This window comes from Megalops cyprinoides, chromosome 6, assembly GCF_013368585.1.
Source record: "Megalops cyprinoides isolate fMegCyp1 chromosome 6, fMegCyp1.pri, whole genome shotgun sequence".
Lineage (NCBI taxonomy): Eukaryota > Metazoa > Chordata > Actinopteri > Elopiformes > Megalopidae > Megalops > Megalops cyprinoides.
The window spans coordinates 803,072-830,101 of record NC_050588.1 but is presented as its reverse complement, the minus strand read 5'-3'; the positions used below and the strand labels follow the sequence as shown (position 1 = coordinate 830,101).

The window sequence follows — 27,030 nt, the reverse complement described above, 5'->3', positions numbered from 1 at the left end:
TCTGTAGATCTTTTTTAAAGAAGAAAAAAGAAAAAACAGATTCAATCCTTTAACATGTTGTATTTTCACATATAATAATAGTTATTAGGGAACTTGGTAGAATACGATGGATTTGTGGTGGTTGCAGAGTGGGTTTGACGTTGGAGTGATCTATCCGTTTTCCTTTAGAGATAATACTGGGACACAGCATCCCTCAGGTTCAATCACTTCGAACAAAATAATCCCGTCGCTACCATTTAAATGAGCTGTCAACGTGACACGACGTACACAGTGTGCTCAAATTAATACACAGTAACGATAAGAGTCAGAACAAAAACAACCGCGGCGTTCCCCTAATAAAACAGGAGAGAGAGGCTAACCCTGTGTCAGTTCCATCAATGGCGTAAGGGTTTGGCCGCCTTCGTCACCCCTTCATCACGCAACCAGCAACAGATGGTTTTCTGGCGAAGATGGCTGGCTGAACGCTGAAGACGGGGGAGAAAAAAAACTGCCACAGACAGAGAAAATTCGTTTTTCTCCCCTCTGTTTTTAAGAGGGTTGAATTCTAGAAACCTTGGAACCCCTTGGCATCAATTTACAAGCCAGAGAGAGAGGGAAAAAGTAACAATTTGGTCTCCCTAACTTTTTCCAGACGCAGCGATCTAGCCAGCTGGCTAGCTCTTATTACAATGTCGGAGAAAACCTGAATAACACGACTTTAACTAACAGCAGAAACATCAACAAACTCGAGGTAATTAATGTAACGCTGATTTTCTCCCTCATTGTCCTCAAAACAGAGACGAAAGGGTTGAGAGAAACTGCCTTAGACGCTCTGTAGTATTCTGCTGCCCGGAAGAGAGTTGGAATACTTTTGGGAAGTGGATCAATGTCTGAAGAAAAAGACAAATCTATGAAAATAGATGTTGATACTTGAGAACACTTTAGATTATCAGGATATCTCGTTTTTTTTCGTTGTCTGCGTCTCTTGCGTTTCGGGAGACAGATTCACACACCAAAAGGGGTACGTTTTCATTTATACTTTGAATACACGGGTTTTTCAAAATACACGACAGCTGACAGTTTGGTAACTTTGTTAATAAAGTTGTCTATGCGTCTCCTGTGCAGCTAGCCAATTTCTGTCAACCCAATGCTTAAATCAAGCTAGTATGCCAGCTGCTTTTATTTCGACAAAATTTTATCCTCTTACAGCTCTTAAGCTATTGGCAAACTGAAAGAAACTCGATGCATTCCAGATACACTAGCTAGCGTACCATATAATTCCAAAACGGCTTTAAACTAATGAATCTGCGCGTATTTTAAGGTCTTTATTTTTGCGTGATCTGATCTGCAGTACGCATTTTGGTTGAGCTACTGTATTTTATTCGTGAATTAATGTGGTTTGGGTTTTATGAATATTCGAATTTGTGAAATTTATGAATTTATGAAAATACTCGAACAACGAAAGCGATCGATGTATTCCAGCAATTGACTAATTTGACTGTTTTTTGTACGTGATTTTAACTGTGAATGTAAGTTTGGGTGCGAATGTAAGCTATAGGGTGCCAAACTGAAAAGCGCAAAGAATTAATGCGCCCTGCAAATTATTTAAATGATTTTTGATGTGCTTATGGCAGCTGATTTCCAGTATGTTCTGCATTGTTTTTCGTTGTGCGGGCATGAGTTGCGCTCAACAGTCCACGTTTGCATATCATTTGAATTGCTTTTCCCTTTAACAGTATAAATTGTTTTTGTTTACATTCTTATCTGTCGATCACTCCTTAATGGCAGGAATTGAGGGTGTGGCCAGCATCCTGAGGGCAGGTCAGAACATTTTTAGTAGTATCACCATGCAAGTTTGAGGCATAGGCCTAGTTTATTGTTTGTAACGGTCCTTTTCCAGTTAAAGTGGAACCAGTATGGCCATTGTGGATAATATGGCTCCATAGTTGATAAGTCTAGCTACTTTGAAGACCCCTCTCACAACCTTTTTATTTCTGGATGAGCACAACAACAATTTTAGTGCTTTACAAGATCGTTAGGGAAAGTGAACGAATTAAAGAAGTAGGTGGCGTATGTGCTTAGTTTGTGTTCGTCATGTAGGCACACAAAGGTATCTACATAATCACGCCCAGTCACCAACGTTATGAAATGTGTTCAATGATGCTGGTTTTCTCTTGTGGAGTGATGCTATTATTGCACTAAATATTCTCGCTAGCTATCTAGCTAGCCTCATCCAGATTTGTCTCTCCAGGTGGCTAGCTATAGGTATTCGGTATGCCTGTTGATGTGCTGTACATAGGTGCATACAGTCCATACCTTCTTCTAGCTTCTGTTTCCATCCCAAAGCTAATTAATCATATTATCAAGTTTATATTTACCTGCCTGAATTACTGAAAGGCGTGGCAAACGCAGTTGTGCTGAACTATATATATATATATATATATATATATATATATATATATATATATATATATATATATATATACTCAAACATCACTACTCAAACTTGCATGGCTTTGAGAAGGAAGAATCCATAAAAGCGCTAGAAACATATGCAAGAACATAAAAAACAGGTGTTGTTTGTGTCGCTTTTTGACATAGGTGCTGATAGCTGCCTGTATGTACGTTGTTCTTGGTAATTTCCCCCATATTTTGTCCTTGTCCTGTACTTCACTCTGTGCTCTTGTTCTCAGGCTGTAAAAATAATGTGAACAGGTCCAGTCATAGTCTTGTGGGCTGTGTGTTGAGAGTGTGAGTGTGCGAGCATGTGTCTACATTGAGATATAATGACTGCTGGGGTGCTGTGCTGCAAAGCTACAGTTGGTCTCCAGTTACACCCCTATCAAGGTGGGGACCAGATGGCTCTGGCTCTTTCTGCATGGGAAAGAGGAGGCAGCCACCCCACCCCCATTTTTTATTGGAGGGTACTTCTTTACTTTCTCCAGTGGACATGATCATTAAAGTAGAGTAATTCCAGGGGCAGGACTGGATACCTTTCGACAGCAAATGTTGGTTTGTTTGATCCCTTTCATCCCCAACCCCACCACCCCACCCAGTCCTCTTAAGTCCATGCCCATTTAGGTAACAGGTTTTACCCCAGAACTTCATCCTGGTTACAAGCAACAGGGCTGGGGGTGGTGGAATCAGGGGTGGGAGGTGTGCGGTGGAGGATGCATTTCTCAGCTTGTCAGTTCTGTGTGCCAACATAGCAAGGCAACAGTGAGATAGGTGGACTCAACGCAAGTGATGCATTTATAACAGGTACTGTTGTCTTGTTGCATTTCCACTCCTGAATCAGTGTGCACACTCATATTCTGGGGACAGATCCATGGATTGGTCTGCAAATCTACTGAATCTCTACCCTCCTAGGGTAGAAATTGGCAGCAGACCCAACAGAATTTGCACAAGACCAGACTGTGTCAAAGGGAAGATGGTGCAGAAGGTGCCATTAGCTGCAATGCAGAAATGCTGCAAAAAAAAATCCTTCAACAAAAAATCACATGTTGCTGTGGAAGGCATGTCAATGTTTCTTTAATTTGCCAGGGTGGGTCACCTGTTGGGTCAGACACTTTTAGAGTGACCGAATTTACAAGAGGGATGTACAAGATGAGATCTAGCCTTGCGCCAACCGAATCCACCATGCCGTCTTGCCACTCACAGGGGGAGCTGCCACTAAAAATGGAATTAAGCCCTCCTAGTCAGTGGCCACACAGGAGAGGGGCAGCTCACTTTGTGGCTGCAGAATGCAGGAGGGGTTTCTGTAGGAAGTAGCATCCACCCCACCTCCTGGCACCAAGTACCATGCTGTGTGTTGGAAACTGACTCTCACAGCTTGGAGATGACAGAGATGGTTTTCACTTGTTCCATGCCCTAACTGACATGCTATAGAGGATATTGCAGTCCCCTGGTCCCCTCTTTCACACGCGGGCTCCTCCCTCAAGCTTTTAACCACATACATGTGTGCTGTCCTTGGCCCTTCCTCTGGGTTGCTCCCCTCAACACGGCCCTCTAACACCTGTAGAGGCAAGGCCTCTTTTCCTCGTCCATCCCTGTTTTGCATAGGACTCCTTCCTTGGATGCTCTGTGTGTGCGGCGTGAATTTGAACGCAGTCGTCCTTCAAAAGGCCTCCTTGGTCTGGGTTTTGATTTTTTTTGTTTTCACCCAGCTCTTGTGTGCTCTTGCTGGCTTTGGAGCACATACACAAGAGCACGTTTGTTCTCTCAGCCACATCCCATTGTAATAGACCTATATTTATTCCTCGCCAGGCTTCCAAATGACTTTCCTTTTCTCCCAGTGTCTGCTTTAAATATTCTCTTCTCCTTAATCCAATCGCCAAGACATTTCTCTTCCTTAGCCTTATTTGCCCTTATTTGGTCTGTTGAATTAGCTGGCCTGAAGAGTCGTCTTGTCATGGTTGACTGTATATTCCCAATATGATTACAACCTCAAACTCTCTCGTTTTACCTTGACCATATGTGTGTTGTCCTTGCATGATTTGAAGGACTACAGAAAGGCGAGGAGTACCAAAATCCTGGTGTTCTTCAGAGGGGTTTTTTGGGCTGAACATCCCTTCATCAAGGAGATCAAAAACTGATGTGGTCTGTCAGAGTTTTAGCTGAGCCAGCATTTTCTGTGTGGAGATAGAATGTTCTATCAAAGTTTCAAATGACTAATCACTCTACCTGCCGTAGGCGAGATTACCGGTCAGTTTGGATGCACAGGTACATTCAGTCACACCTTGCGTGGGGAGAGTGCCTGTATTTTGGTCCTGTTGAGGGTGCCAGACTTTTTGTTCTGAGATTTTTTTTATCTTGTTATGTAGGCAGTATCACCCAGTGCAAGTTACAGCATGTGAGAGAAAACAAAATGGAGAGTCAAATACTGGAAAACATGAAGAACAGGCAAACATGCTCAAATGAAAACACAATAAACGTGCTTGGAGTCGATCTGAGTTTGGAGGACGTTGTGCTCATGCAGCCCGCATAATGTGCATCCATTCCAGGAGCCCCACTCAAAGTAACCCCGCCTCTTACTCGAGCCTCACTGTGTCTGGCAGGGCCTGGTGGGACATAAGAGAACCACAAACTTCCAGCACTGTGTGATGGTCTTATTGTGCCTCCCGTTCCTCTGCCATCTAAATTAGTGTTCCCACTCCCGCTGGCCACACTTCTGTCACCCTTACATTCCCTCAGAGTAGCTGCGGAATGACCGAGATTACTGCTAACGCCCAGCCCGATGCTGCATTTCTGGTTACATTTACATTTACATTTATTCATTTGGCAGACGCTTTTATCCAAAGCGACTTACATAGGTTACAGTTCTTTACAATGTTATCCATTTACACAGCTGGATATTTACTGAGGCAACTGTGGGTTAAGTACCTTGCCCAAGGGTACAGCAGCAGTGTCCCAGCGGGGATTGAACCGGCAACCTTTCGATTACGAGTCCTGCTCCTTAACCACTATGCCACACTGCCGCCCGGTTACCCTTTATGCTTGCACAGAGGAGCAGTGGATGTAAATAATGTTATCTCCTGCCTCTCTGTGCCATCAAATGAAACAACTGGTGAATGTATGCTGTGGCTTTACACCAAGCTGGGTGGTGCGTGTAGGCATTTGGCCAGGTAAGACATGGTATGTGTGTGTGTGTGTGTGTGTGTGTGTGTGTGTGAGTGTGAGTGAGTGAGGGGGGCAGAGAGGGAAAAGGATAGCGGTTGTTTATAATATGGGATGAGGAGTGTCTATCCAGATTGACTAATCAGGGGTCCTAACCATGTATTATTACAGGATAACCCATGGGTAATTCCAGATTTAAACACATTTCATAAACAGACATTACTGTGCCATTTCAAGTATTTCTGCTAACAGATATCTCAAAATTTAAAATAGCCACTGCATCCCAGCAACAAAAGGTTGCTCTCAGAGGGCTACTTTTTATGGCGGGGTAATATAATGGGTTTCAAGTGTTTTATATGTAAAAAAAAATAGTATTCCATCTAATAGGTGGAAAAAAGCACCTCAAGGTGTGGGTCAGACCAGATGACCACCACACACTCTTTGGTCACAGCCCCTAGTCTCATCACGCCCATGAATGCTAATTCAGTACAAGGCACGCTCTGTCATGCCTTGTCTCTCACATAATTTTGATGTTGTTCAGTTCGGGACCTCATGGTATCGACTGCCTTTTATCATAGATGCCTTGCTCCTTATATGGCTGTGGGCGTGATGCAGGATGATGTCATAAAGTACATTGTTATCCTCTGCGCAGCACGGGAAGCACTTTCTGGTGGCTGAGTGGAGTGCTGGCACTCTGAGCATCCGTGGAATAGGCAGGGAAAGGAGACTGGCTTTGCCTAATGGGATGATATATTTCTGTACTGACCACAGTGGAGAAGCCTCTAACTAAAGGGCCTGAAGGCTCTTGCACTGACAGTTGACAGGCAGGATAAGTACACCAAGAGACTCAGGGGACACCAGGAGGCTGATTACACAGTAGACAGGAAGGAAAATGGCCACTGGGAGTCTGCAAATGACAGGGCCAAGGGGGAAGTGGCCGAGACCAACGCCAAGGGGGGCGAACATGCACTGGCTGCCCTTTATGCCTCATAGGCAGTAAAGTTTGAGCAAACCCTGATTTAATTCCAGCTCACTTTTGGACAATGTCTTGTTACATTAAATTACATTACACTGGCATTTAGCAGATGCTCCTATCTAGAGGTTACAGTTTTTAAAGTTAATGTTATCCATATATACTGCTGTATATTTCCTGCGGCAGTTCTAGGTCAAGCACCTTGCCCAAGGGTACAGCAGCAGTGCCCCAGAGGGGAATCTGGCCAGCAACCTTTTTGACTATGACCCCTGCTCCTCACCACTATGCTACACTACCGCCCCATTTGAATGTGAAGTTAACCAACATCCCCTAGCTGAGCATGTGACAGCTGGCCTGGAAATTCCAGAGGATGGGTTGACCTTTGAACTTTCACTCAGTGATTCCTGTGGAATTGTTAATCTACACAGTCTCTTAAGTGGAATCTTAATGGCTTTCTCTTGGCCAGAAGTCAAGGTCCACAAACTTGTGAGGGATCTGTCAAGATGTTATTGAATAAGTACACCAATGGCCTACAAAGTGACCAAACCAAATAACTTTGACAGTGAAAGAAATGAATATTTTTCACTAGGAATGCATACTGAGTCCAAGACCAAAAGCAGCAGAATAAAAAAGCTGAAGTCAGATTGACAAACAAGTTCAATTTAAATGTACTCTAATGGCTCTGATAGAAACCAGAATATAAATGTTACCTAAACGCCAGCCTATCACAGAACTGCTCTTCAGAATTGTCAGAACAGACACTCTAAGTACAAAGTTTGCTTTGAAATTTGCATTGCAGCATGAGTAAATGTATTGTGTAGCCTTCTGATAGTCGTCTTCTGGCACCTGACTACTTTAAGGTAGTGCTGAGGTTGATGCAGTAGACAGAGGTATACAGGGAACGCATTAGGTGTAATCTTTTCATATGATGCTCTTGCCTATCACAGTCTGATTAGAGAGACACTCATTAAAGCAATTGACTTGACACACAGTTGTTTAGGGATTTTCACAACAATCCAGTTAACAATGGTACTCCTTTATGACATTTAACACGTAAGAAAGTTGTTAACAGTCTCGCAAAAGAAAATCCTGAAAGACTATGGAGTGAGCTGTGGCAAGAAAACAAGAAACACCCCCCCCCCCCAGTCTTTGTGTGTTGTTGTTCTTATTTTAGCTTTTTGTTTTCATTCAGTGAAATGGTGAAGGGGAGCGGAAGAAATAGTATTATTTTATCCTTTGAGTGTGAGCTGTCTCGCTCGCCCATAAGTAAGCACTTGCTTGAAGCCCATGACTTACTTCTTGTTGATCTCTGTGTCCTGTCATTACCAAAACCTGGGACAGTGCATGTCACAGTAGTGAATATTTATATTTTCCCTCATGTATAAATATATTTAACTGTACAAATATTTGAATTGTATTAATATCTCATAATATTTCATTCCATCCCATATTTGTCTCTTTAAAGAAAAATGAGATTTCTAGGTCAAGAACGTAACCCATGCTAACATTGGGCTTATGGGAAAATAGGATTCAGTTCCTCAATATCCAGTGTGCTAGGGGGTCTCCAAGAATACATTGTGTTATAGAAGTGGAGGTTGCCTACATTTCATAATTGGCTGCTGTGTATGCTAAGCTACGCTTCTATGCATGACTTTAAGTCGCACTGCGTGCAGGCATTGTGGCTTTTGATCCACTCCACTTGGACGCCGTGTCCCTGTTAATCATGCAAAGACACAGCCCCATCCATTCCCATTTGTGCACTGCCTGTGCGTGTGTATAAATGGGGTGTTGCTTGCAGTATGCACTTGTGTGTGTATGCATGTATGTGTGTGTGTGCATGCGTGCATGTATTCATGTGTGTAGAAGTGGGGTGTGGCTGACAGTGTGCACTATGTGTGTGTCTGTAAGCAGCGTATGTGTGGCTACGTGCTGCATGTTGTATGTTGTGCACGTGATTTCACATTTCTTTCTGATGCATCTGTCTCTCTGAGTTAATTCACTTCACGTTATCAGCCCCCACCCCTGCCCTTTGTAATTTCTGCATGGAGCCCTCCACAATCTGTGAAGAGAAAGACTTCCTTTGTTTGGGTCCTTCTGAAAGACCTCAGCCAAGGAGGAGGAGGAGGTGGAGTAGGGCGGCTCTGCGCCTTCAGGGAGAGCCAGGGCTCTTAGGAAATGATGAATTGTGAAACACTTGTCTGCTCTCAACTAAACCAAAGCTTTGAACTTGGAGTTTTGTCCTCTTTCTTAAATGATGTAAATGGCACCAGAGCATAAAGCATGGATGATTAGGCCTCCAGGCCTTTAAGGCCTGCGGTGACTAATACGCTGTGGGCTGTTGGGTTCTTGCCGTTGCAAACACTGCCTGTTTTTAAGCTCTTGTGAGGTGTTGTCCTGACTCCTGTCAGTTCCCACAGTTCCAACACTACGGGCACGGATGTGATTTTCCAAAACCAAGCGGTGTTTCCCGGACCCAGCCTGCACTCGAGGGCTGTAACAGCAAGTTTGCGGACTGCGGCTGCAATCTACATCAAGCCTTTGAAACGGCTTGGACTGCCGTGTGGACGGCCCTCAGTGTAAGTACTGCTGAAGCCCTGTGTGTCAGTGCCAGAATCATGAATCTCAGCAGCCTTTTTCCCATTCATGCTAGGAACAAAGTGATTTCTTGAGCTGGTATAGGGGGGTGGGGGAACGTTGAGAGGGCAAGGCTGTGGGTGGACTTCCCACTGTTGATGCAAAATTAGAGGTTGAAGAGGACAAACAGGACACCAGAGTGATGAAACAGCATCTGGCTGGCTGGATTTCTGCACTTTAGTCAGTGGATGAAAAAAAGCATTTCCCCCTATAACATTGACAGTTCTTTTTTGTGTCCGCTTATGTTAATATTTGTTGTCTGATTATTATGGTGCGACATTATCATTCTGTATGATGTCACCTGGCTATTGAAGTTAAGCCTTTTGATTTTTAAATAAAATAGCTGTTTTCACAGCTGTTTGAATTTGCGATGTCTGTTAAAGGGCCAAAGCCTTGATCCATTTGTGACACAAAATGTCACTGAGCTTGTTAATGATTAAAAGTGTAGGCTTTTCAGTAAAATCCAAAGTTATGTGTTTTAAGTGAGCTGGGAAATTTCCATCACTGAATTTCTTGAGACGCCAGTAGATCATTGGCAAGTCTTTTGTTTATAGACGTCTTGCAATGCATCTTCTAAATTCTGATAGGAATTGTGGCGGCAGTTAAGGTTGGGATTGGGGTTAGGGCCAGCATTTGGGGTGGGGTATTAGGTTAAATGAGGCTACTGTTGTGACAGACGCATGCTTTTGACTTCAGAACCCCAGAGGAAATGCAAGAGTTATTCCCCAAAGTATTCATGTGTGGTTTCTTACACCATTCTATCCATGTTTTTTTAATTAGACTTAGATGTTTAGATTTGGGTTTTCCTCAGTTTGGGACAGAGGCATGCTGTGTAATATGAGGAAGATAAGGCATTCTCTTGTTGGGTTTGTGAATCGCTTCTGGACTTCCTGTTGAGTGGGAGATCTGCTATCCGCTATCTGACAATAGGCCGTACGTGGACCATCTTGGCTTTAGACAGCAAAATTTTTTTCTTCCCCCTCTGTTCATCAATCATCCAAACTGAAACAGTGTAAACAGAGTAAACAGCGTTGCACAAAGTAAACAGCGGCCCTATTTAAGCTGAGAGATTTTTTCATTCTTTTGAGGAGCTCAAAAGGCCATTTACGTAACACCTCTTAAAGCTTCTTAGCATTCTCTCCCCCCTTGTTGCCCCGGTGGAACGGCGGCTGGTCGCTTGTGGGGTTTCACGCTCCGAGGATATTCTTGTTTAGCAGGTTTCCTGACACAGGGAAGATTGGGCAAATGCGTGGTAAGCCCAGGGGACTGTAGGCCCGGTTGCTACTGCTCCTCCTCCAAGTTTCCTGTTATTGTGACTGATTTTGTGCACTAAAACATGGGGCTGGTAACGCTCCGCAGCATATCTCTTTTTCAGCAGTAGTGTGAAACGACTCAAGCTGTGTTTGTGTTCGTGAGAGGGTGGAGGTGTCAGTGCGTTGGAATTTTGAGGTGCATGGTCTCCAAGTGAAGACCCATAGCATGGGTCCACCCATGTGTGGACAAGAGCTGGGAGGCTGATTAGTAGATTCCTCAATCCCCACCTCCTGCTCCATTTCCTGTCCCACTTCCAAGCCTTAATGCAAGGTCAGCAAAGAAAAACGGTGACCTCTATGACCTCACTGATCTCACCTTCCTCTTTCCGAAGCAGAGTTTCCTGAGATGGAGCGAGTCAAAGGGTCAGAGGTCAAGGTTCAGGAAGCCTAACTGGCAGGTTATAGAAGGGTTCACCCCAGACTCTTCATGAACCATAGTCAGCTTGTTGTTTACAGTATTGAAAATTGTAGATGACAAACTGAAGGAACACAGGAACTGAGCATCTGGTCATAATAGACTGTTTCTGGCTTCACTGTATGATAATACAGACAGTGTGGTGCACAGTTAAATATGAACATTAGGATATTAATATTTAGAAATTCCATCTGAGTGTGTATATAACATATATATACGCTTGTCTAGTGTGAAGTATACATTTCCACGTTACATTTCCATGTACAAAGTGTCAGGCATGCAGGTTTAAAGATGGCATGAATGGTGTTTTCGTTTCTGATTCAGACTTGTGCAGACATGTTTTGCTCAGAGCACTATTGTTTGTCCCTATTACGGGTACGTTGTTAATTCATATAGTTCTGTCTTGCGCAACTTAGTCGTGAGAGAGTTGTGATTGGTATGGCCCTGTGGATTCAATGGGGAGACCCTACTCCCACAGAGAGACAGGGGTGTGCAGTATGCCCCTGTGGATACAATGGGGAGACCCCACTCCCACAGAAAGAGAGGAGTGTGAAGTTAAGTACAGGGCTGAGCTCCAGTAAGGCAGCCGGTGGGAGTCGGCCACATCGGTTCACGCACCCTAGGTGCCAGCTGATGGGTAAAAAATTGGGTGAAGTTACCCAGCTGCTTCATGGATGTTACACAGGACACCCTTGCAATCCCTGGAACTATCCTTGCACTCTGCTCTGCTGAATCAAACACGCCCAAATAAGTCACACCAAAACCCAGGGCCTCCCCCAGTCCCTGCTGAACGCCATGTTCAGTCAGTCTTTACCATGCGAGGAAGTATCTGCTCAATGGATGTGCACCATCATCCCTGAATGCAATAACCAAGCCCAAACATTTACATTTACATTTACATTTATTTATTTAGCAGACGCTTTTATCCAAAGCGACTTACAAAAGTGCATACAGTAGGTACAGCGACAGTACGGGGACAGGATGTGTACAGTTCCACAATGAGACAGTTCTCAGCTGAGAGCAAGGTCTGTTTGAGGACGCAGTACTATCAGATTTTTACCATTACAGCCTAAAGGGCAACTAGTACGATATACTTTCGAACGGCAAACTTCAACAACTTCAAACGGCACAATGAGCGTCAGGGTAAAGGCGGCAACAAGAGACAAAATTTAAAAGCACAATTTAAAAAGCACAGCAATTTACGACAGCACTGATGGGCGGGGGGGGGCAGCAATTGTGTGCTGGGTCAGTCCAAGTAGAGTCTGAAGAGGTGCGTCTTCAGGCCCCGTCTGAAGGACTGGGGTGAAGGAGCTGTCCGTAGCGAGACCGGGAGTTCGTTCCACCACTGGGGAGCGATGTAGGCGAAACGCCGATGTCTGGCAGAACGAGCACCTCCTGCCTTGACCATGCAGGGAGCAAGGCGTCCAGTTGCTGCTGAGCGTAGGGGTCGGGCTGGTGTGTAGGGCTGGATGAGTTCTTGGAGGTAGGCAGGGGCTGTCCTGTTGACTGCAGAGAAGGCGAGGGTCAGGGTCTTGAATCTGATCCTGGCAGCGACAGGAAGCCAGTGGAGGGATTTCAGCAGGGGAGTAACATGGGAGAATTTGGGGAGGTTGAAGATCAGTCGGGCAGCTGCATTCTGGATGAGCTGGAGAGGGTGGGTGGTGCATGCTGGGAGGGCTGCAAGGAGAGCGTTGCAGTAGTCCAGTCGAGGGAGAACTGTGGCCTGGATAAGGAGCTGCGTCGCGTATGTGGTTAGGAACGGGCGAATCCTCCTGATGTTGTGGAGGAGGAATCGGCAGGTCCGTGACGTGCGAGCAATGTACTCCTTGAAGTCCAGGTTACTGTCGAGGGTGATGCCCAAGCTCTTTGCTGTCCGAGAGGATGGTATTGTGGTGCCATCGAAGGTGATGGAAAGGTCATGCAGGGGGGAAGGGCCGGCTGGGATGAAGAGGAGATCCGTTTTACTGAGGTTCAGCTTCAGGTGGTGGGATGTCATCCATTTGGAGATGTCAGCCAGGCATGCAGAGATTCTTTCGTTGACCTGGGGGGTAGAGGGAGGGAAAGAGAAAAAGAGTTGGATGTCGTCAGCATAGCAGTGATAGGAGAAACCATGCGATTTGATAACTGAGCCAAGAGAGTTAATATAAATTGAGAAGAGTAGGGGTCCCAGTACTGAACCCTGTGGGACTCCTGTAGTGAGGGGGGTGGGTGCAGAGGTGGAGCCTTTCCAGTAGATCTGGGAAGATCTACCAGTCAGGTAGGATGTGAACCAGGAGAGGGCAGTTCCAGAGATGCCCATCTCAGACAGCTTTGATAATAGTGTCTGGTGGTTGACTGTATCGAAAGCAGCAGAGAGGTCGAGGAGGATGAGGACAGATGACGAGCCGGAGGCTCTAGCCGTGTGGAGAGCCTCTGTCACGGCCAGGAGTGCAGTTTCTGTTGAGTGTCCAGCTCTGAATCCTGACTGATGGGGGTCTAGGAGGTTGTTCCTGAGAAGAAAAGGGGAGAGTTGGTTAAGTACTGCACGTTCCAAGGTTTTAGATAGAAATGAGAGAAGAGATACCGGTCGGTAGTTTGTAACATCGGATGGGTCGGTAGATGGTTTCTTGAGGAGCGGTGTGACCAGAGCTTTCTTGAAGTCTGTGGGGACAGTGCCAGAGGTTAGTGAGGAGTTGATAAATGAGGAAAGAAATGGGGCGATCTCACCAGATATGGATTGGAGCAGGGTAGAGGGGATGGGGTCCAGAGGGCAGGTTGTGGCGTGGTGGTCTGTGATGAGTTGTAGTACTTCCAAGTCTTTGAGCGGCATGAAGGAAGACAGCTGGTTGATGGAGTTGCCCGTGGTGGTCAAGAATGTTGTTGAGGGAGAGAAGGAGTCCCGGATGCTGGTCACCTTTTCCTCGAAGTAGACCCTGAAATCATTGGCAGAGAGGTGGGAGGGGGAGGGAGGAGGAGGGGGGGTGAGGAGGGTGGAGAAGGTGGAGAAAAGTTTTCGTGGGTTAGTTATATTGGCATTGATTTTGGATTGGAAGAAAGAGGACTTAGCTGATGTTGTTGCGGTGGTAAATGCTGTTAGCAGAGAGTGATAGGCAGCCAGGTCCACAGAGGATCTGGATTTCCTCCACTTCCTCTCAGCAGCTCGCAGCGCAGTCCTGTCGGAGCGGAGGGAGTCGGTCAGCCATGGGCATGAGGGTGATGGTCGCGATGGTCTGGAAACAGTAGGGCAGAGAGCATCCAAAGATTGAGACAGACATGTGTTGAGGACTGATGTAGCAGACTCAGCAGGCATGATGGAGAAGGAGGGAAGGGGAGGGAGGGAAGAGACCCTGCTCCCCTGCTCATTTTGTGTTTCTTATTGCCTGGGTTCCTCTTCGCTGGAGTAGTTGTGTTCTGCAATTGCCTCAAGTCCGTAGAGAGGGTATCAAGGCCCTCTCAGAACACATGTAAGCACACTGTGATAATGACTTGCCATGGAAGAAGGGTTCTCAAAGGAGAACGAGAGAGAACCCATTGAACTTAACTTGGCCGAATGGTTACTGCCCCCCCCCCCCCATCCCGAATCCTCTTGTTTCTTCTCTGCATCTACAGGGGTGTCAGTGTTCACATTCCAAAAAGTTCCAAATAACACCCCCTCCCCCAAACCCCTGCCTCTTGCCTTTTTTCCCTCCTTTATGGGTGTGGCATAGGTTACCCAGCATGCACTGCAGCCTGTGCCAGCAGAGGTCACAGCCAGTCCTCAGAGCCTTTGTGCTGCCTCATAATGGCTCCTTTCTCCTGGAGCTACTCACACTTCCAGCACAGGGCACAGACACCCATTGTGTGGGTGGTGGACTTGTGAGTGTGAGTGAATGTGTATGTGTGTGTGTGTGTGTGTGTGTGTGTGTGTGTGTGTGTGTGTGTGTGTGTGTGTGAAGGGGATGGAGAGGGGACAGACAAATGGATGTGTCTGATGGTGTGTGTCTGTGTATATGTGTGAGAGAGGAAACGTGTGTGTGTGTGTGTGTGTGTGTGTGTGTGTGTAGGTATGGCTGTGTGGGTTAGAAAAGGGACAGAGACAAGCCGTTACTGATCTAAAATACCACTACAGCCTTGCATATGGGTTGTTGGTAAAAAGTATTCATTCAAAAATGAATGTAATTTTATGTGTCAGTTAAGTAAAGCAGCATTTGTTGATTTTGGTTAGTGCCCTGTCTGCAGTCTGTGTGACACTGCATGTACTGAAGGCTGCATTTGCATTCGGACAGTGTGGTTTGCATTCTGTGTATTCTTTGGCATATAGGCAACTCTCTACACAGAGGGCTTACACGTAGCCGCCAGCATGACTGAGCAGCATGTGGACTCCGGGCCTGCCAGATCATTTTTCAGAGTTCCACGTCTGGTTTCCCCATCTCGAACGAAAGCCCCACTCAGATTGGGGGAAAGCGGAGAGGAAAGGGGGAATGAGTGGGTGCAGCCGGACTCTGTCTTTGATTAAAAAAAAAGGGAGGGAAGGAGAGAGAGAGGGGAGAGCTGGCAATGCAGTTTCCATTTGTCCCTCATTCTTTCCGCGTGGAGTCATGGGTGAGGCACGGGGATCAGAAGAGGGGAAAAGAGGCAAGAAATGGAGAGGGGAAGGGGCCTGGGTCTGACAGACCCCCCCCCCCCCCCCCCCATTCTGAAAAACGTGAGCATGCTGTAACCAGATGGCAGCTCGGGTGAGATCATATAGCAGGCTTTCCAGAGAAGCCCACCCCTGTCTCCTCCCAGCACTGCATAAAGGGGAGTATTCCTTTAACTCCTTACTCTCCCGCAATCTCAGGCTCTGTTTCATTATATCCTATACTGACACATTCTGTTTCCGTATAGTATACTAACACAGGTACTGTTTCCTCATAGTGTACTAACACAGGCACTGTTTCCTCATAGTATACTAACACAGGCACTGTTTCCATATAGTATACTAACACAAATAAACCTTGGTTAACAAAATCTCTGAGGCCTTTTATTATTAAAAAACCCTGATATATAATATTTGGAAAAAAAATCCCCAGAAATAATGGGAAGGAAGCAAAAATTGTGTAGGTGTACTTGCTTTTTGGAAGTAAAGTATTTAATTTTTTAAAGTATTTTCTTCAAAAGGCAATCTGTGAAGAGGATGTTGAGTCACCCTTTTAAATGAATGGTCCCTGCATCCCTCCTTGCTTATCTTTTATCATCAGTAGCAGCGATGAAGGCAACTGTGGCACCCAAACAGCTATCTAACGTGACCATTAGATGTGGCCATCCCTGACACAAAAGTTAACAAAAATCAATTGCCTTAGATACTAAAATTCAGCTCATAAGCAGGGCATGTTCAGATGTAGTTAGGGCTGTAGAAGATGAGTCTAGAAACACACTTTGAATGAGTTGTTGTCTGCTCCATCTCTCTCTCTTTCCCCCTCTCCCTCCATTTCTTATGTGCTCTTATCGCTGTCTCTGGTGTGATCTTTGTCTTGGAAGTCTTTCATCTGTATATTGTGATTGCCTTTTAATGTTTTATATTGGGTAGTTGTGTTTTTTGTCTAACTATATGTGGCTGCCTTCTAGGTGAGGTCTCCTTTGGAAAAGAGATGTTTATCTAAACGGGACTTGCCTGGTTAAATAATAAATGTGGGTTAGGCATGCAGGTTGGTTATCTCGGTTGACATGGAAAAACATTTTAAATCAGGGAGATAATACAAAGACTTCAGTGCTACTGACATTGAGTTGAAGGCAAGGCAGCAGCAATTACAGCACAAGCTCTGTGAAATTTGAATGTTCACGTGTTGCAAGTAATGTATGTTTATTAATTACATTTTTGTTAAATACATGTTTGTTTTCCTTGGTTGACCATCTCTTATAAAATTACAGCCCAAAGCCTTGAACACAGTGATACAGGCAGTGATAAAACAAGATGGCAGAAAAGAATAATACAAAATACTGCAGTAAAAGTTCATTTAAAACCAGAGCATTCACATGTGTACTTGCATGTTCCCAAACCCACGTACATGCACACACCCTTTTGTGCTGGTGATTTGAGCTGAGCACTGAAACCCTTGGGTTGTGTGCTCCCGCAGTGGGTGTGGGTCATTTCTGTGGTACCATTCCAGTTTTCTGCACACAGGTAGCTCCAAGTGGGTTGAGGCCCATAATTCCAGCATTTGGCTTTCTTTATCATGTAGTTCTTATCACTGAATTTATCTTGGTCATTAGGCACCCAGAGACATTGACTAGCTCTCCATGCTAAACACTATGCTCTGGAAAAACAAAAAGCATCTTTCCTCTGGCAAAATAATTTTCCCTGGTATTGCTTATAGTGGTTTGATTCATTCCAATCTTCCCAGTGACCTTTTTACCCAGACAGCTGTTTATAACAATCCACATATTTTACATTAACCACTTTATTGTTCTTAGAGTAAACCCTTCCTTAAATCTGCAACATTTGTTATTTTTCCACAACACTAAGAAGTCCAGAACATGACTCGTACACCACAGAGAATTCCCTTCTATTATGTGTCATGTCCCCTTGAGGTCACAGAAGTATCACAGAAGCCTTAAGCAACATGTGGTAATGGCTCTTGTTTTGGGCCACACCTGATATTCAGTTCAATTCAATTCAATTTTATTTGTATAGCGCTTTTTACAACACAAGTTGTCACAAAGCAGCTTTACATTGTTCCCAGGCCTGAGACCCCCTGAGAGCAAGCCTAAGGCAATAGTGGCAAGGAAAAAAAGGAAAAATGAACAGGAAGAAACTCTGAGCAGAACCCGGCTTAGAAGGGGAGCCCATCTGGCACTGGGCAGATAGCATTAGAGAGAAAATTTAAAAGTTGTACAATGTATTTTATGACATTTAAGATTGATAGACAGTAGTAATTAGCAACAGAGTAACTATAAAATGTATCCGAGAATGTCCAGTTCTTGGCATGCAGTTGGCTTGATAGACAGGGCAGCGAGGTAGCAGGACTGGAAATTGGGATGTGACGCTTGGGCTACAGCTCCAGGCAGGAGCCTGGAGCAGGGATAGGAAACACACAGAAAACAGTGATTAGTGCATGTTAAGTGCAGGGATGGAAACATAAAGACATAAAGGGAAAAAGGGGGGAACAGAGGGGGGAAGAGGGATGCATGTGTGTAATAAGGAAAAATCCTGGCAGATAAGGATTATGGCAGCATACCTAGGGGACGAGAGGCAAGGGGCCAGCACGATCATGAGGGTGACCCTAAGGCAGTCAACACCAGACCACAGCTGGATCAGCTGAACACAGAGTAGCCAGGCCTTGATGTAGTGACAGCAATGGCCACTTATGGTGCGTTTCCAACAAGCAGTACAGTACAGTTCGGTACAGTATGGTACGCAATTATTTGTGTTTCCATCATCAAAAGTTGCGAACCGTACCAAAATAAGTGTACCGTACCATACTGGTTTTTGGTACCCTTCTGTTGGGGTACCAAGAACGGTGGTATGGTTTGTAAAGGATGGAGCTACACCCACTGCCGTCCGTTGATTGGTCGACAGAGTCGTCACTTCCGTGCGACAACGTGAATACAAACTAGGGCTGTCAATGTTTTAACACTCCTTGGCGATTAATCTGGAAACTTTAACGTGTTAATGTTTTAACGAAAATTAATCATATTATCAAGTTTGACCGCAACTTCCTTCTGTAATTCCAGAGCGGATATTTACCTGGCTGAATTACTGAAAGGCGTGGCAAACGCAGATGTGCTGAACGGCAAATTTCGTTTTAACCTTTTCGCGCGTATGGTCACACCGGTGTGATTAGCCGTTTAGCACATATGCTAAAACTGGTGCAATTAGAACACTAGATTGGAGAAATTCCAGCTAATTTTGGCTTTGAGGAAACAGCGATTTAACTCTAAAAATATAGCAAATGCGAACTGAAATCTATCAGAAACTTAATAACACAAATGAAAACATAACGCGCACTATACATACCATAAATGTAAATAAATGTAAATAACAAATAAGTTACATGCGAAAGGGTTAAAAGCCCTAATGCAAACACAAAAGTTCATCAACCGTTTCTGTTGTGTTGCGTTCTTCGCACACTTTTATGATGTCATGCTACTTACATAGCTGACGCAGCAATCGCCATCCAGTATATGCCCTGCCTATTAAGTAGGGTACGGTTGGCAGTGGAGACACAAGCCGTATCGGGGTTTACCGTACCAAACCGTTACGTAACGAACCGAACTGTACTGTACTGCTTGGTGGAAACGCACCATTAGTCCACCAGAGACTCTACGATCAATGTCAGCACTGTGCCGTGTCCCTCAGCTAAAGGATTTGAAATAAAGATAAGTTTTTTAGCCTAGACTTAAAGGCGGAGAGAGAGTCTGCTCCCCGAACTTCGGTGGTTAAATTGTTCCACAAAAGAGGGGCTCGGTACGAAAAGGCACTATCGCCTATAGTACTTTTACCCACTCTTGGAACAATGAGAAGTCCTGCTCTTTGGGAACGTAGAGTTCGTTTTGGAGAATATGGGCAAAGAATGTCCTTAAGGTAGGGGAGGGGGAGGCAAGCCCATTTAAAGCTTTAAATGTAAGTAGTATTTTGAAATCAATGCAGTATTTGATAGGTAGCCAATGGACAGAGGCTAATACTGGGGTGATGTGCTCAAAGTGCTTTGTTCTGGTTAGAATACAAGCAGCTGCATTTTGAACCAACTGAAGGGACTTTAGGGAGGCATATGCACATCCTGACAAGAGGGCATTACAGTAGTCCAATCTGGATTACTGAAAAGCATGGATTAGTGTTTCAGTGTCATGTATTGATAGAATTTTCCTGATTTTGGCAATATTCTTCAAATGAAAGAAAGCAGTCCCGGAGGTGTTTTTTATCTGTGTGTCAAAAGACAGCTCGTGACACCAAGGTCTTTGATGGTTGCACTTGAGGCCAGTGAGACACCATCAAGATGTAATATTGGTGAGTTATAGATATGTAGAGAATAGATATCAGCAATAGTGACCATAGCAGCTCCTTAAGTAACACCTGTCTGCTGTATGTGTGAATGGCCTGAGAGGTTAACCAGCTCTCATAGCATGGTCTATGTGTAAAATGATTTAAAGTCCTTGAAATTGCTGACGGATGAACACATGGGTTTTTTGGCACGTGAGCTCGCTGGTGGGGTCAGGTTGCGTGTAAAGCTGTTGGAACAAATCCCAATGCCTTACTCTAATGAACTTGCTGTGTTTGGCAAGATTTAATGCAATATCAATATAGAGTAGAAAATATAGAGTAAAGTAATAGAGTAAAAGCATAGAGCCATGAAGATGTTCAGTATAGGAGTAAGCAACAAGGACAAGAAATAAGAAAAACATTATATATAATATTTGAATATATATAGATTATGTATGTGACATTGTCAGCAGTAGCCTGTGGTAATATGATTTTTTTTCTCTACAGCATGTTTCTGAAAGTGGGTGTGATTTTATTTGTAGGGTGTGAGTAGTCTCTCTGACCAAAGAGGGCATGAGTCATCACTGTGTTTATCAATCCATACTGTGTGCTTGGGAATCACCCTCGCAACCAACAGCACCTCTAAAACCCAGTTCAGCTGTACAAATTCATTTATGATGATGCTGTTGTAGTCTTGTGTGTCTATACAAACATTTGGAGTAGGTCTGTAGGTTGATCTGAATTAGTTTTTAACTCTGTGAAAATTACCCATTCCTATGGAAGAAATAACAGTCAGAGACTGGAGTGAGATCTAATTAGAACATCAGCACAGTGAATAGATAGAGAAGTGTGGTACAAGGGGTGCTGAGTAACTGGATTGAACTGTGTGATATAAACTGGAAACATGAGCACTCACTCATTCAGAATGACATTGGAGATATAGGCCCTCACTCATCTACAAAAACACTGGATACATGAGCGCTCACTCATTCACAGGGGCGCTGGATACATGAGCACTCACTCATTCACAGAAACGTTGAGTATATGAGCCCTCACTCATACACAGGGGGCACTGGGTACATGAGCCCTCACTCTTCCACAGGGGCGCTGGATACATGAGCTCTCACTCATTCAGAGACGCTGAGTACATGAGCCCTCACACATTCACAGGGGGCACTGGGTACATGAGCCCTCACTCTTTCACAGGGGCACTGGATACATGAGCCCTCACTCATTCACAGGGGCACTGGATACATGAGCCCTCACTCATTCACAGGGGCGCTGGATACATGAGCTCACTCATTCACAGGGGCGCTGGATACATGACCCCACTGTCATTCACAGGGGCACTGGGTACATGAGCCCTCACTCATTCACTGGGGCATTGGATACATGAGCACTCATTCATTCACAGAGACGTTGGATACATGAGCACTCATTCATTCACAGGGCTCCAGGGGGAAAATCCCACCCCTCTGTGAGATTTCACAGCTCTGCTGGAGACAGCTGCAGCTCAGCAAGGGAGAGGTGATGGCACATTCCAAACACTACTCCAAACCCTGGCAGCTCCTCCTACATGGATTACTCTGGGCAGCAGTGTAGCATGATGGTAAGGAGCAGGGCTCGTAACCAAAACGTTGCTGGTTTGATTCCCAGTTGGGCCACTGCGGTTGTGTCCTTGAACAAGCTACATAATGCACAATTGTCTCAGATAAGCCCAGCTCTATAAATGGATAAAATTGTAAATGTAATTTGCTGTGAATCTGTCTTTCAGGTTGCTGGCACGGTCAGTACAGGCTTTGCAGGAAGTGTTTATGGTAGTAAATGGACTTGTGAAGGTGCTTGCATACTGTTCCTTAATGTGTATTTGTTTGGATTTGAGGTGTAATGAATATGGGTGTGAAGGGAACGTGCGATTGCGGCTCAATGTCCGTGAAAGTGGCTGAGAACTCAAGTGGCTTTCTGTCCTCCAGAGACAGGACCCGCTCTGATGGAGCCCAAATAGCAGCGCTTCCCCCAGTCACGTCACAGACCGCACACCTCCCGGTGAGATGAGTGAACCCTTCTGGCTGTCCTCCGCGGACGCGGTCGAGGTGGATGCCTGCGACCAGGAGATCGAAAGGAGCTACGAGGTCATCCCTGCTGTCATCTGCTCCATGTGCTGCCTGTTCGGCATCATCTACTGCTTCTTTGGTGAGCCCCGGCAACTGTCGTGGCCATACCCTTTTACGTAAAAATGTGCTTTACAGGGGCAGTGGAGCTGGAGACGTCCCCACAGTAGAGTTGGTGTCTTTCCCCTCACGCCATATAGAGAAGCACACAGAGTGTATACACACAGTTACACAGTGTCTCTCTCTCCCTCTGTCTCTCTCTCTCTCACACACACACACACACACACACACACACACACACACGCACACACATGCGTGCTGAAGTGGGCTGAAGTGACTGTCCAACCTCTTAGACAGTCTGTGCCCTGTGCTCTGAAAGTTTTACCTCCACCTCTCCCAGGCTCTCTCAGGGGTCTGGATGAGTCCACATACAGTCATAAATATTTTCCGTTGTTGGAGGCTGAAATGTCTCATTCTGGGCCCATAAATCAGACAAACCCTCTTCCGCCGAATTGAGTGGGACAGACAGGAGTGCTTAGCCAGCCCTCCAAAGCCTCAGAGGTCAGAGGTCAGAGCACCTGTTGGCCTGGGCTCATACTCAGCTGATCACACCTACTTCACCTGTCTGACGGACTAGTTCAGGCTGGAGAGAGTGGGATGAACATCCAAGACCTTTTTTTCCGCACAGCCAGTCACTGATAAACTAGTCAGTGTTTATGTAGTTAGAAGTATTTGTAGGTAGTATTTTTAATTAAAAGTATGTGCTAAAATAATGTAGCAGCTCTGGTTAAAGTCTGTCATACTGCGAGCATAAGGATGCTGACAGCACTGAAGGGAGTGATCTGTGTAGCACTCTGCACTGTGTACTGCACCTTGGAATCGAACATTGGCATTACGTTACATTATTGATTTAGCAGACGCTCTTATCCAAAACGCCCTCCAGCACAAGAGAACAGAAGGGTATTCATCCAAGTTAAATGAGCAACAGTGTCAGACCAGGCTAACAACACTTCCAGACCAGTAAGTGTTAGCACAACACCATTCAAACATCACCACAAGTTAACTTGTGCTAATCTGAAACTAGACAACCTAGAAAACTATGGGAAGTTGTTAAGTATATATACTACTATATGTCTTAGTGTCACTAGGTCACAATATCCATAACACAAGTAAGTAAGCAGCAAGTAATACAAGTAGCAGTTGCTAGGGGGTGGGGATTGAAGTTAGCACTGCCCTCTCATGCTGCACATCCTCACCATATCCCCACTTCTCCCCATCCCATCCCCCCGCAGGCTATCGCTGCTTCAAGGCTGTCATGTTCCTGTCGGGCCTGATGTTCGGCTCGGTGGTCATCTTCCTGCTGTGCCACAAGGAGCGCGTGCTGGACACGCAGCTGAGCGTGGAGGCGAGCGCAGGCATCGGACTGGGCATCGGTGTGCTGTGCGGCCTGGTCACCATGCTGGTGCGCAGCGTGGGCCTCTTCCTGACCGGCCTGCTGCTGGGGCTGCTGCTCGCTATCGCCGCCCTCCTGGTGGCCAGCCACTTCCACACCCCCGGCACGGTGTGGGTGCCACTGGGTGTGCTGTTGGGCGCGGGGATGCTGTGCGCTGTGCTGGCGCTGCAGTGGCAGCGGCCACTCACTGTGCTCTCCACTGCCGCCTTCGGTGCCGCTATCCTCACCGTCTGCGCTGACTACTTCGTGGAGATGCTGGTGCTGGCGGTGCATGTGTACGACCGGCTGCGCCTGGCGCCCGCGCCACTGCTCTGCTGGTACAGCTGGGTGATTGTGGCTGTGTGGCCCGTGCTCGCCCTCACCGGCGCACTGGTGCAGTGGAAGCTGACAGCCGAGGGCTTCTCACACACGGAGGGTGAGTTGCCCGCTGGCGGCAGAGGTAGAGAAGCCCTGTTCCCAGCCTGCTCTCTGCTTTTTGTTCCCTCCCACATAATCAAATCAGTCATGAGGCAAAATGAATGCAGACGATCATGTTTTGGAGGTGCTCCACATTAATGTAATGCATGCCGTCACTTAAATTTGGCCCAGTTATGTGATCAAGGGCTTGGATGGAACAAAAACCAGAAACACCTGCAGCACTCCAGGGCCAGGGACCCTACACTAAATGCTTTGTCGTGGAAGTGAGGTAGTTATATTTATATTTACACTGCATTAGATGAGCCTCTGTTTTGTAATTTTTGTGCTGGAATTTTGTGCAAGTGACTTTTGAAATGATGTGTAATTGTGTGGAATTCAGTTTTGGTTTGTGTGGGACTGTGTAGAATGGAGAGTTGGAATTTTGTGTTGGGATGGAAGGCTGGGATCTGTGTGTAGATGAGCACTGGAACCAAATGCTAGGATCTTCATGTGTGACAGTGCCTCAGTGGTCAAAAGTGACAGCTATGCGTGTGTCTCTGTGCTCGCGCAGTCATCATTAGCAGGCGGCAGAAGAAGGTGCAGCTGATGCGGATCCGACAGAGAGACGCCAAGAAGCGGCCGCAGAGCACCACGCAAGAGCCCTCCTACCGCCGCAAGCCAACGCCCGTCAAGCGCTACACCGGAGACCTGCTGGCTCCGGTGAGTGGCCAGATGTCAGCCTCCAGCTTAGCGGATGCCCTCGTCCACGCCAGCATGTGCTTTTACACCGGTGGCAGCCTGGCACTCACCATATGTGGCTGGTTTTTAACAGGACGGTTGAGATAACATCGCTCCCGGTAGAGCAGGGTGACCTGAGTTTCAACCGTATGGCCCTCTTTTGAGAGTGTAAAATAAGGCATTACTCAATGGGACAGTAAGCCAAGCTTGTGCCATTACTGGGAGTTATGAAGCACCATCCAATAAGTGTTTAAAGGCACTAAACACAGTCCGATACAGCTATAACACAATGCTTCTATCAGTAGGACAGCAGTTAAACCAACAATACAGAAAAGGTCTGTTTGTAAAGGGCACTTTAGTTACAAACATATCAACATTCATTTGTGTGTTGTTACTCCACTCCAAAATCTTCACATCATGCTGTAATGGCTTTCTACACCTGTTTTCAGCCTTCAGTGCGGTTGGAAATGTTGAGACTTGTTTACAATTACAGTATCACTGATTCAGTATCACTGATTATGGTATTTTATAAATACAGAGTGTGGTGCTGTAAGGAGGGTGTCTTACTGGTCTATTGAGAGGAAGCCACAGCCTGTAACAGGAGCCTCTCTCTCTCTCTCCTTCTCTTTCTCGCTCTCTCTCTTTCGGCCTCCCTCTCTTTCTCTCTCTCTAATTCTCTCTCCCCCTCTCCCAGAGCTACCTGCAGAGTCTGCGAGACAGGCAAATGGGCACGGGTAACTCCCTCAGCAGCCTGGGCCCCACCCACCAGACCACCATCGACCTTGACTACGACACCGGCTCCACTGTACCTCTCACTGCCACCAGCCCAGTCATTCGGGTCTGAGGGTGGAGCCTCTTTCAATAGCTTCTGCTCTGCAGCACACAGTCCCCTCCCTGCCCACCAGAGAGCCCAGTTCTTTTCACCCACTCCATTTCTGCTCTCCAGTCCCCCCCCACCGCCCGTGCCTCTGTGGTCTGTACTGCTCCACACCACAAGAACCAGTGGGGGAGGATGTGTGGATGGAGCGTGATGTGGGCGTGGCACTCCTTCCCTTTCAGGGATAGGATGCGGCCTGGCTCTGATGACCACTTTGGGTTCTGCCCCTCTTTCACCATGTGATGGATGCCTGCAAAGCAAGCCTCCTGTTGGTTCCTCCCTCTGAGCTCCAACCCTCTGAAGTCCAACCCTGCCACACTAGTTGTATCCCATGATGCACCTTCCTCTGTGGAGGTCAGGTCCATGTGAAGCCTCTGTTTGGTGCTTTTGTGTGAGAGAGCCACACCGGTGCCCTGGGTGTCCCCAGGAGATATGATGAAACTGCTCCCAGTCATCACCCCTTTAATGCTCCATGAACACAGAACAAATCACAAGAGCAGGAGTGTCAGCATGATTTCTCTTCTCCTCTTATCAATGCTGAAAATAGAGAACGGTTTCGTGTTTCTTTTTTAGCTCCTAGCTCAGCATCCTCCTCTGCATTCCCAGAATATTGGTGCTTTCAGTCAAACCAGGAGACAATGGTTTGGCACAAATGAGACTTCCTCCTTTTGGGTTTGGGAGTACACGCAAAGATGCAACCGATTTTACATTTCAAAGTGTTCCTGTGCCGTTCAGAATTCGTGGAACAGGAAAACGATGGCAAATAACCAACCTCACTGATCTGTGATCAAACAGGGATCTCATCTGAGACTTTTTTTAGCACTGTGTGTTGTGTGTCTAAGGTCAGGTTGACCTTTGTGATAGTGATGGTGCTGGTGAATTTCATTTATGCAGCAAATTTTTGTTTTAAAGAGAAAGAGAGACTCAGCTTGATTACTCCCGACATACTGTATACCCAGAATGCACAACACAGCAGTGGAGAAGAGGCATGGTAACTTTAACCGATTAAACTTTTAATTTTTTTAAAGGATTTGATGCCTTTTGTGATTCACCAAAAAAGTAGTAGTACCAGTAATGGATGCACGGTCATACCACTCTAAAAATGACGGCAAAGTTCTGTTTTTAAGCAGGATGTGTTAATATTTGAATGATTACTTCCATTTGTATCGAATACTAATTTAATGTTGAAAACATCTTCCATCTTTTCTGTGGAAATGTTGAGTAGAGTTCCATTTTGCTTTTAATTTGTTATAAGAGCACGTTTTTAGTTGTATCATCTAATTCAGAGAGAAAGTACTGTCACAACTACCTAGAATCTGTACAGAAATTATTATAGAAGAATGAAGAAAGTAAACGATTAAACTGGAAAAATAAACACTTTCTGTGTGTCATTCTCTGAAGGAAATGAAGGCCTCTGTTTTTTCCACTGGTTACCTAGCAAAATCTCCAGCTGAATGCACCTTCAAAATTACAGATTCAGGGTCTTAAAGATGACTGTATACAGCATGTTTTTCCTTCCCTTCCATTAGGTTTTTTCTTTTTTCCAGGAGAAACTACAGCAATTTATAACATCAAAACTGTTTTTTCTTCCAAACCCAGAATGTCTTT

General features: G+C 45.7%; 1 protein-coding gene across 5 annotated transcripts; it reads left to right on the top strand.

The window, feature by feature from the left end:
- Window positions 1–440: 440 nt before the first annotated feature.
- LOC118779907 (transmembrane protein 198-like) lies at window positions 441–26,611 on the top strand. 5 transcript variants are annotated; one of them, XM_036532235.1, is made up of 6 exons: window positions 441–730; window positions 8,986–9,144; window positions 21,821–22,040; window positions 23,251–23,826; window positions 24,379–24,527; window positions 25,240–26,611. In XM_036532235.1, exons 3-6 carry the CDS (start codon window positions 21,899–21,901, stop codon window positions 25,387–25,389), a joined length of 1,017 nt encoding a protein of 338 aa, XP_036388128.1. In that variant the 5' UTR covers window positions 441–730; window positions 8,986–9,144; window positions 21,821–21,898; the 3' UTR covers window positions 25,390–26,611. The 5 variants fall into 5 exon arrangements, with proteins under 5 accessions (XP_036388128.1, XP_036388130.1, XP_036388127.1 ...); XM_036532237.1 differs by having other exon boundaries at window positions 8,977–9,144; XM_036532236.1 differs by lacking the exon at window positions 441–730 and adding an exon at window positions 864–1,000.
- Window positions 26,612–27,030: the final 419 nt, after the last annotated feature.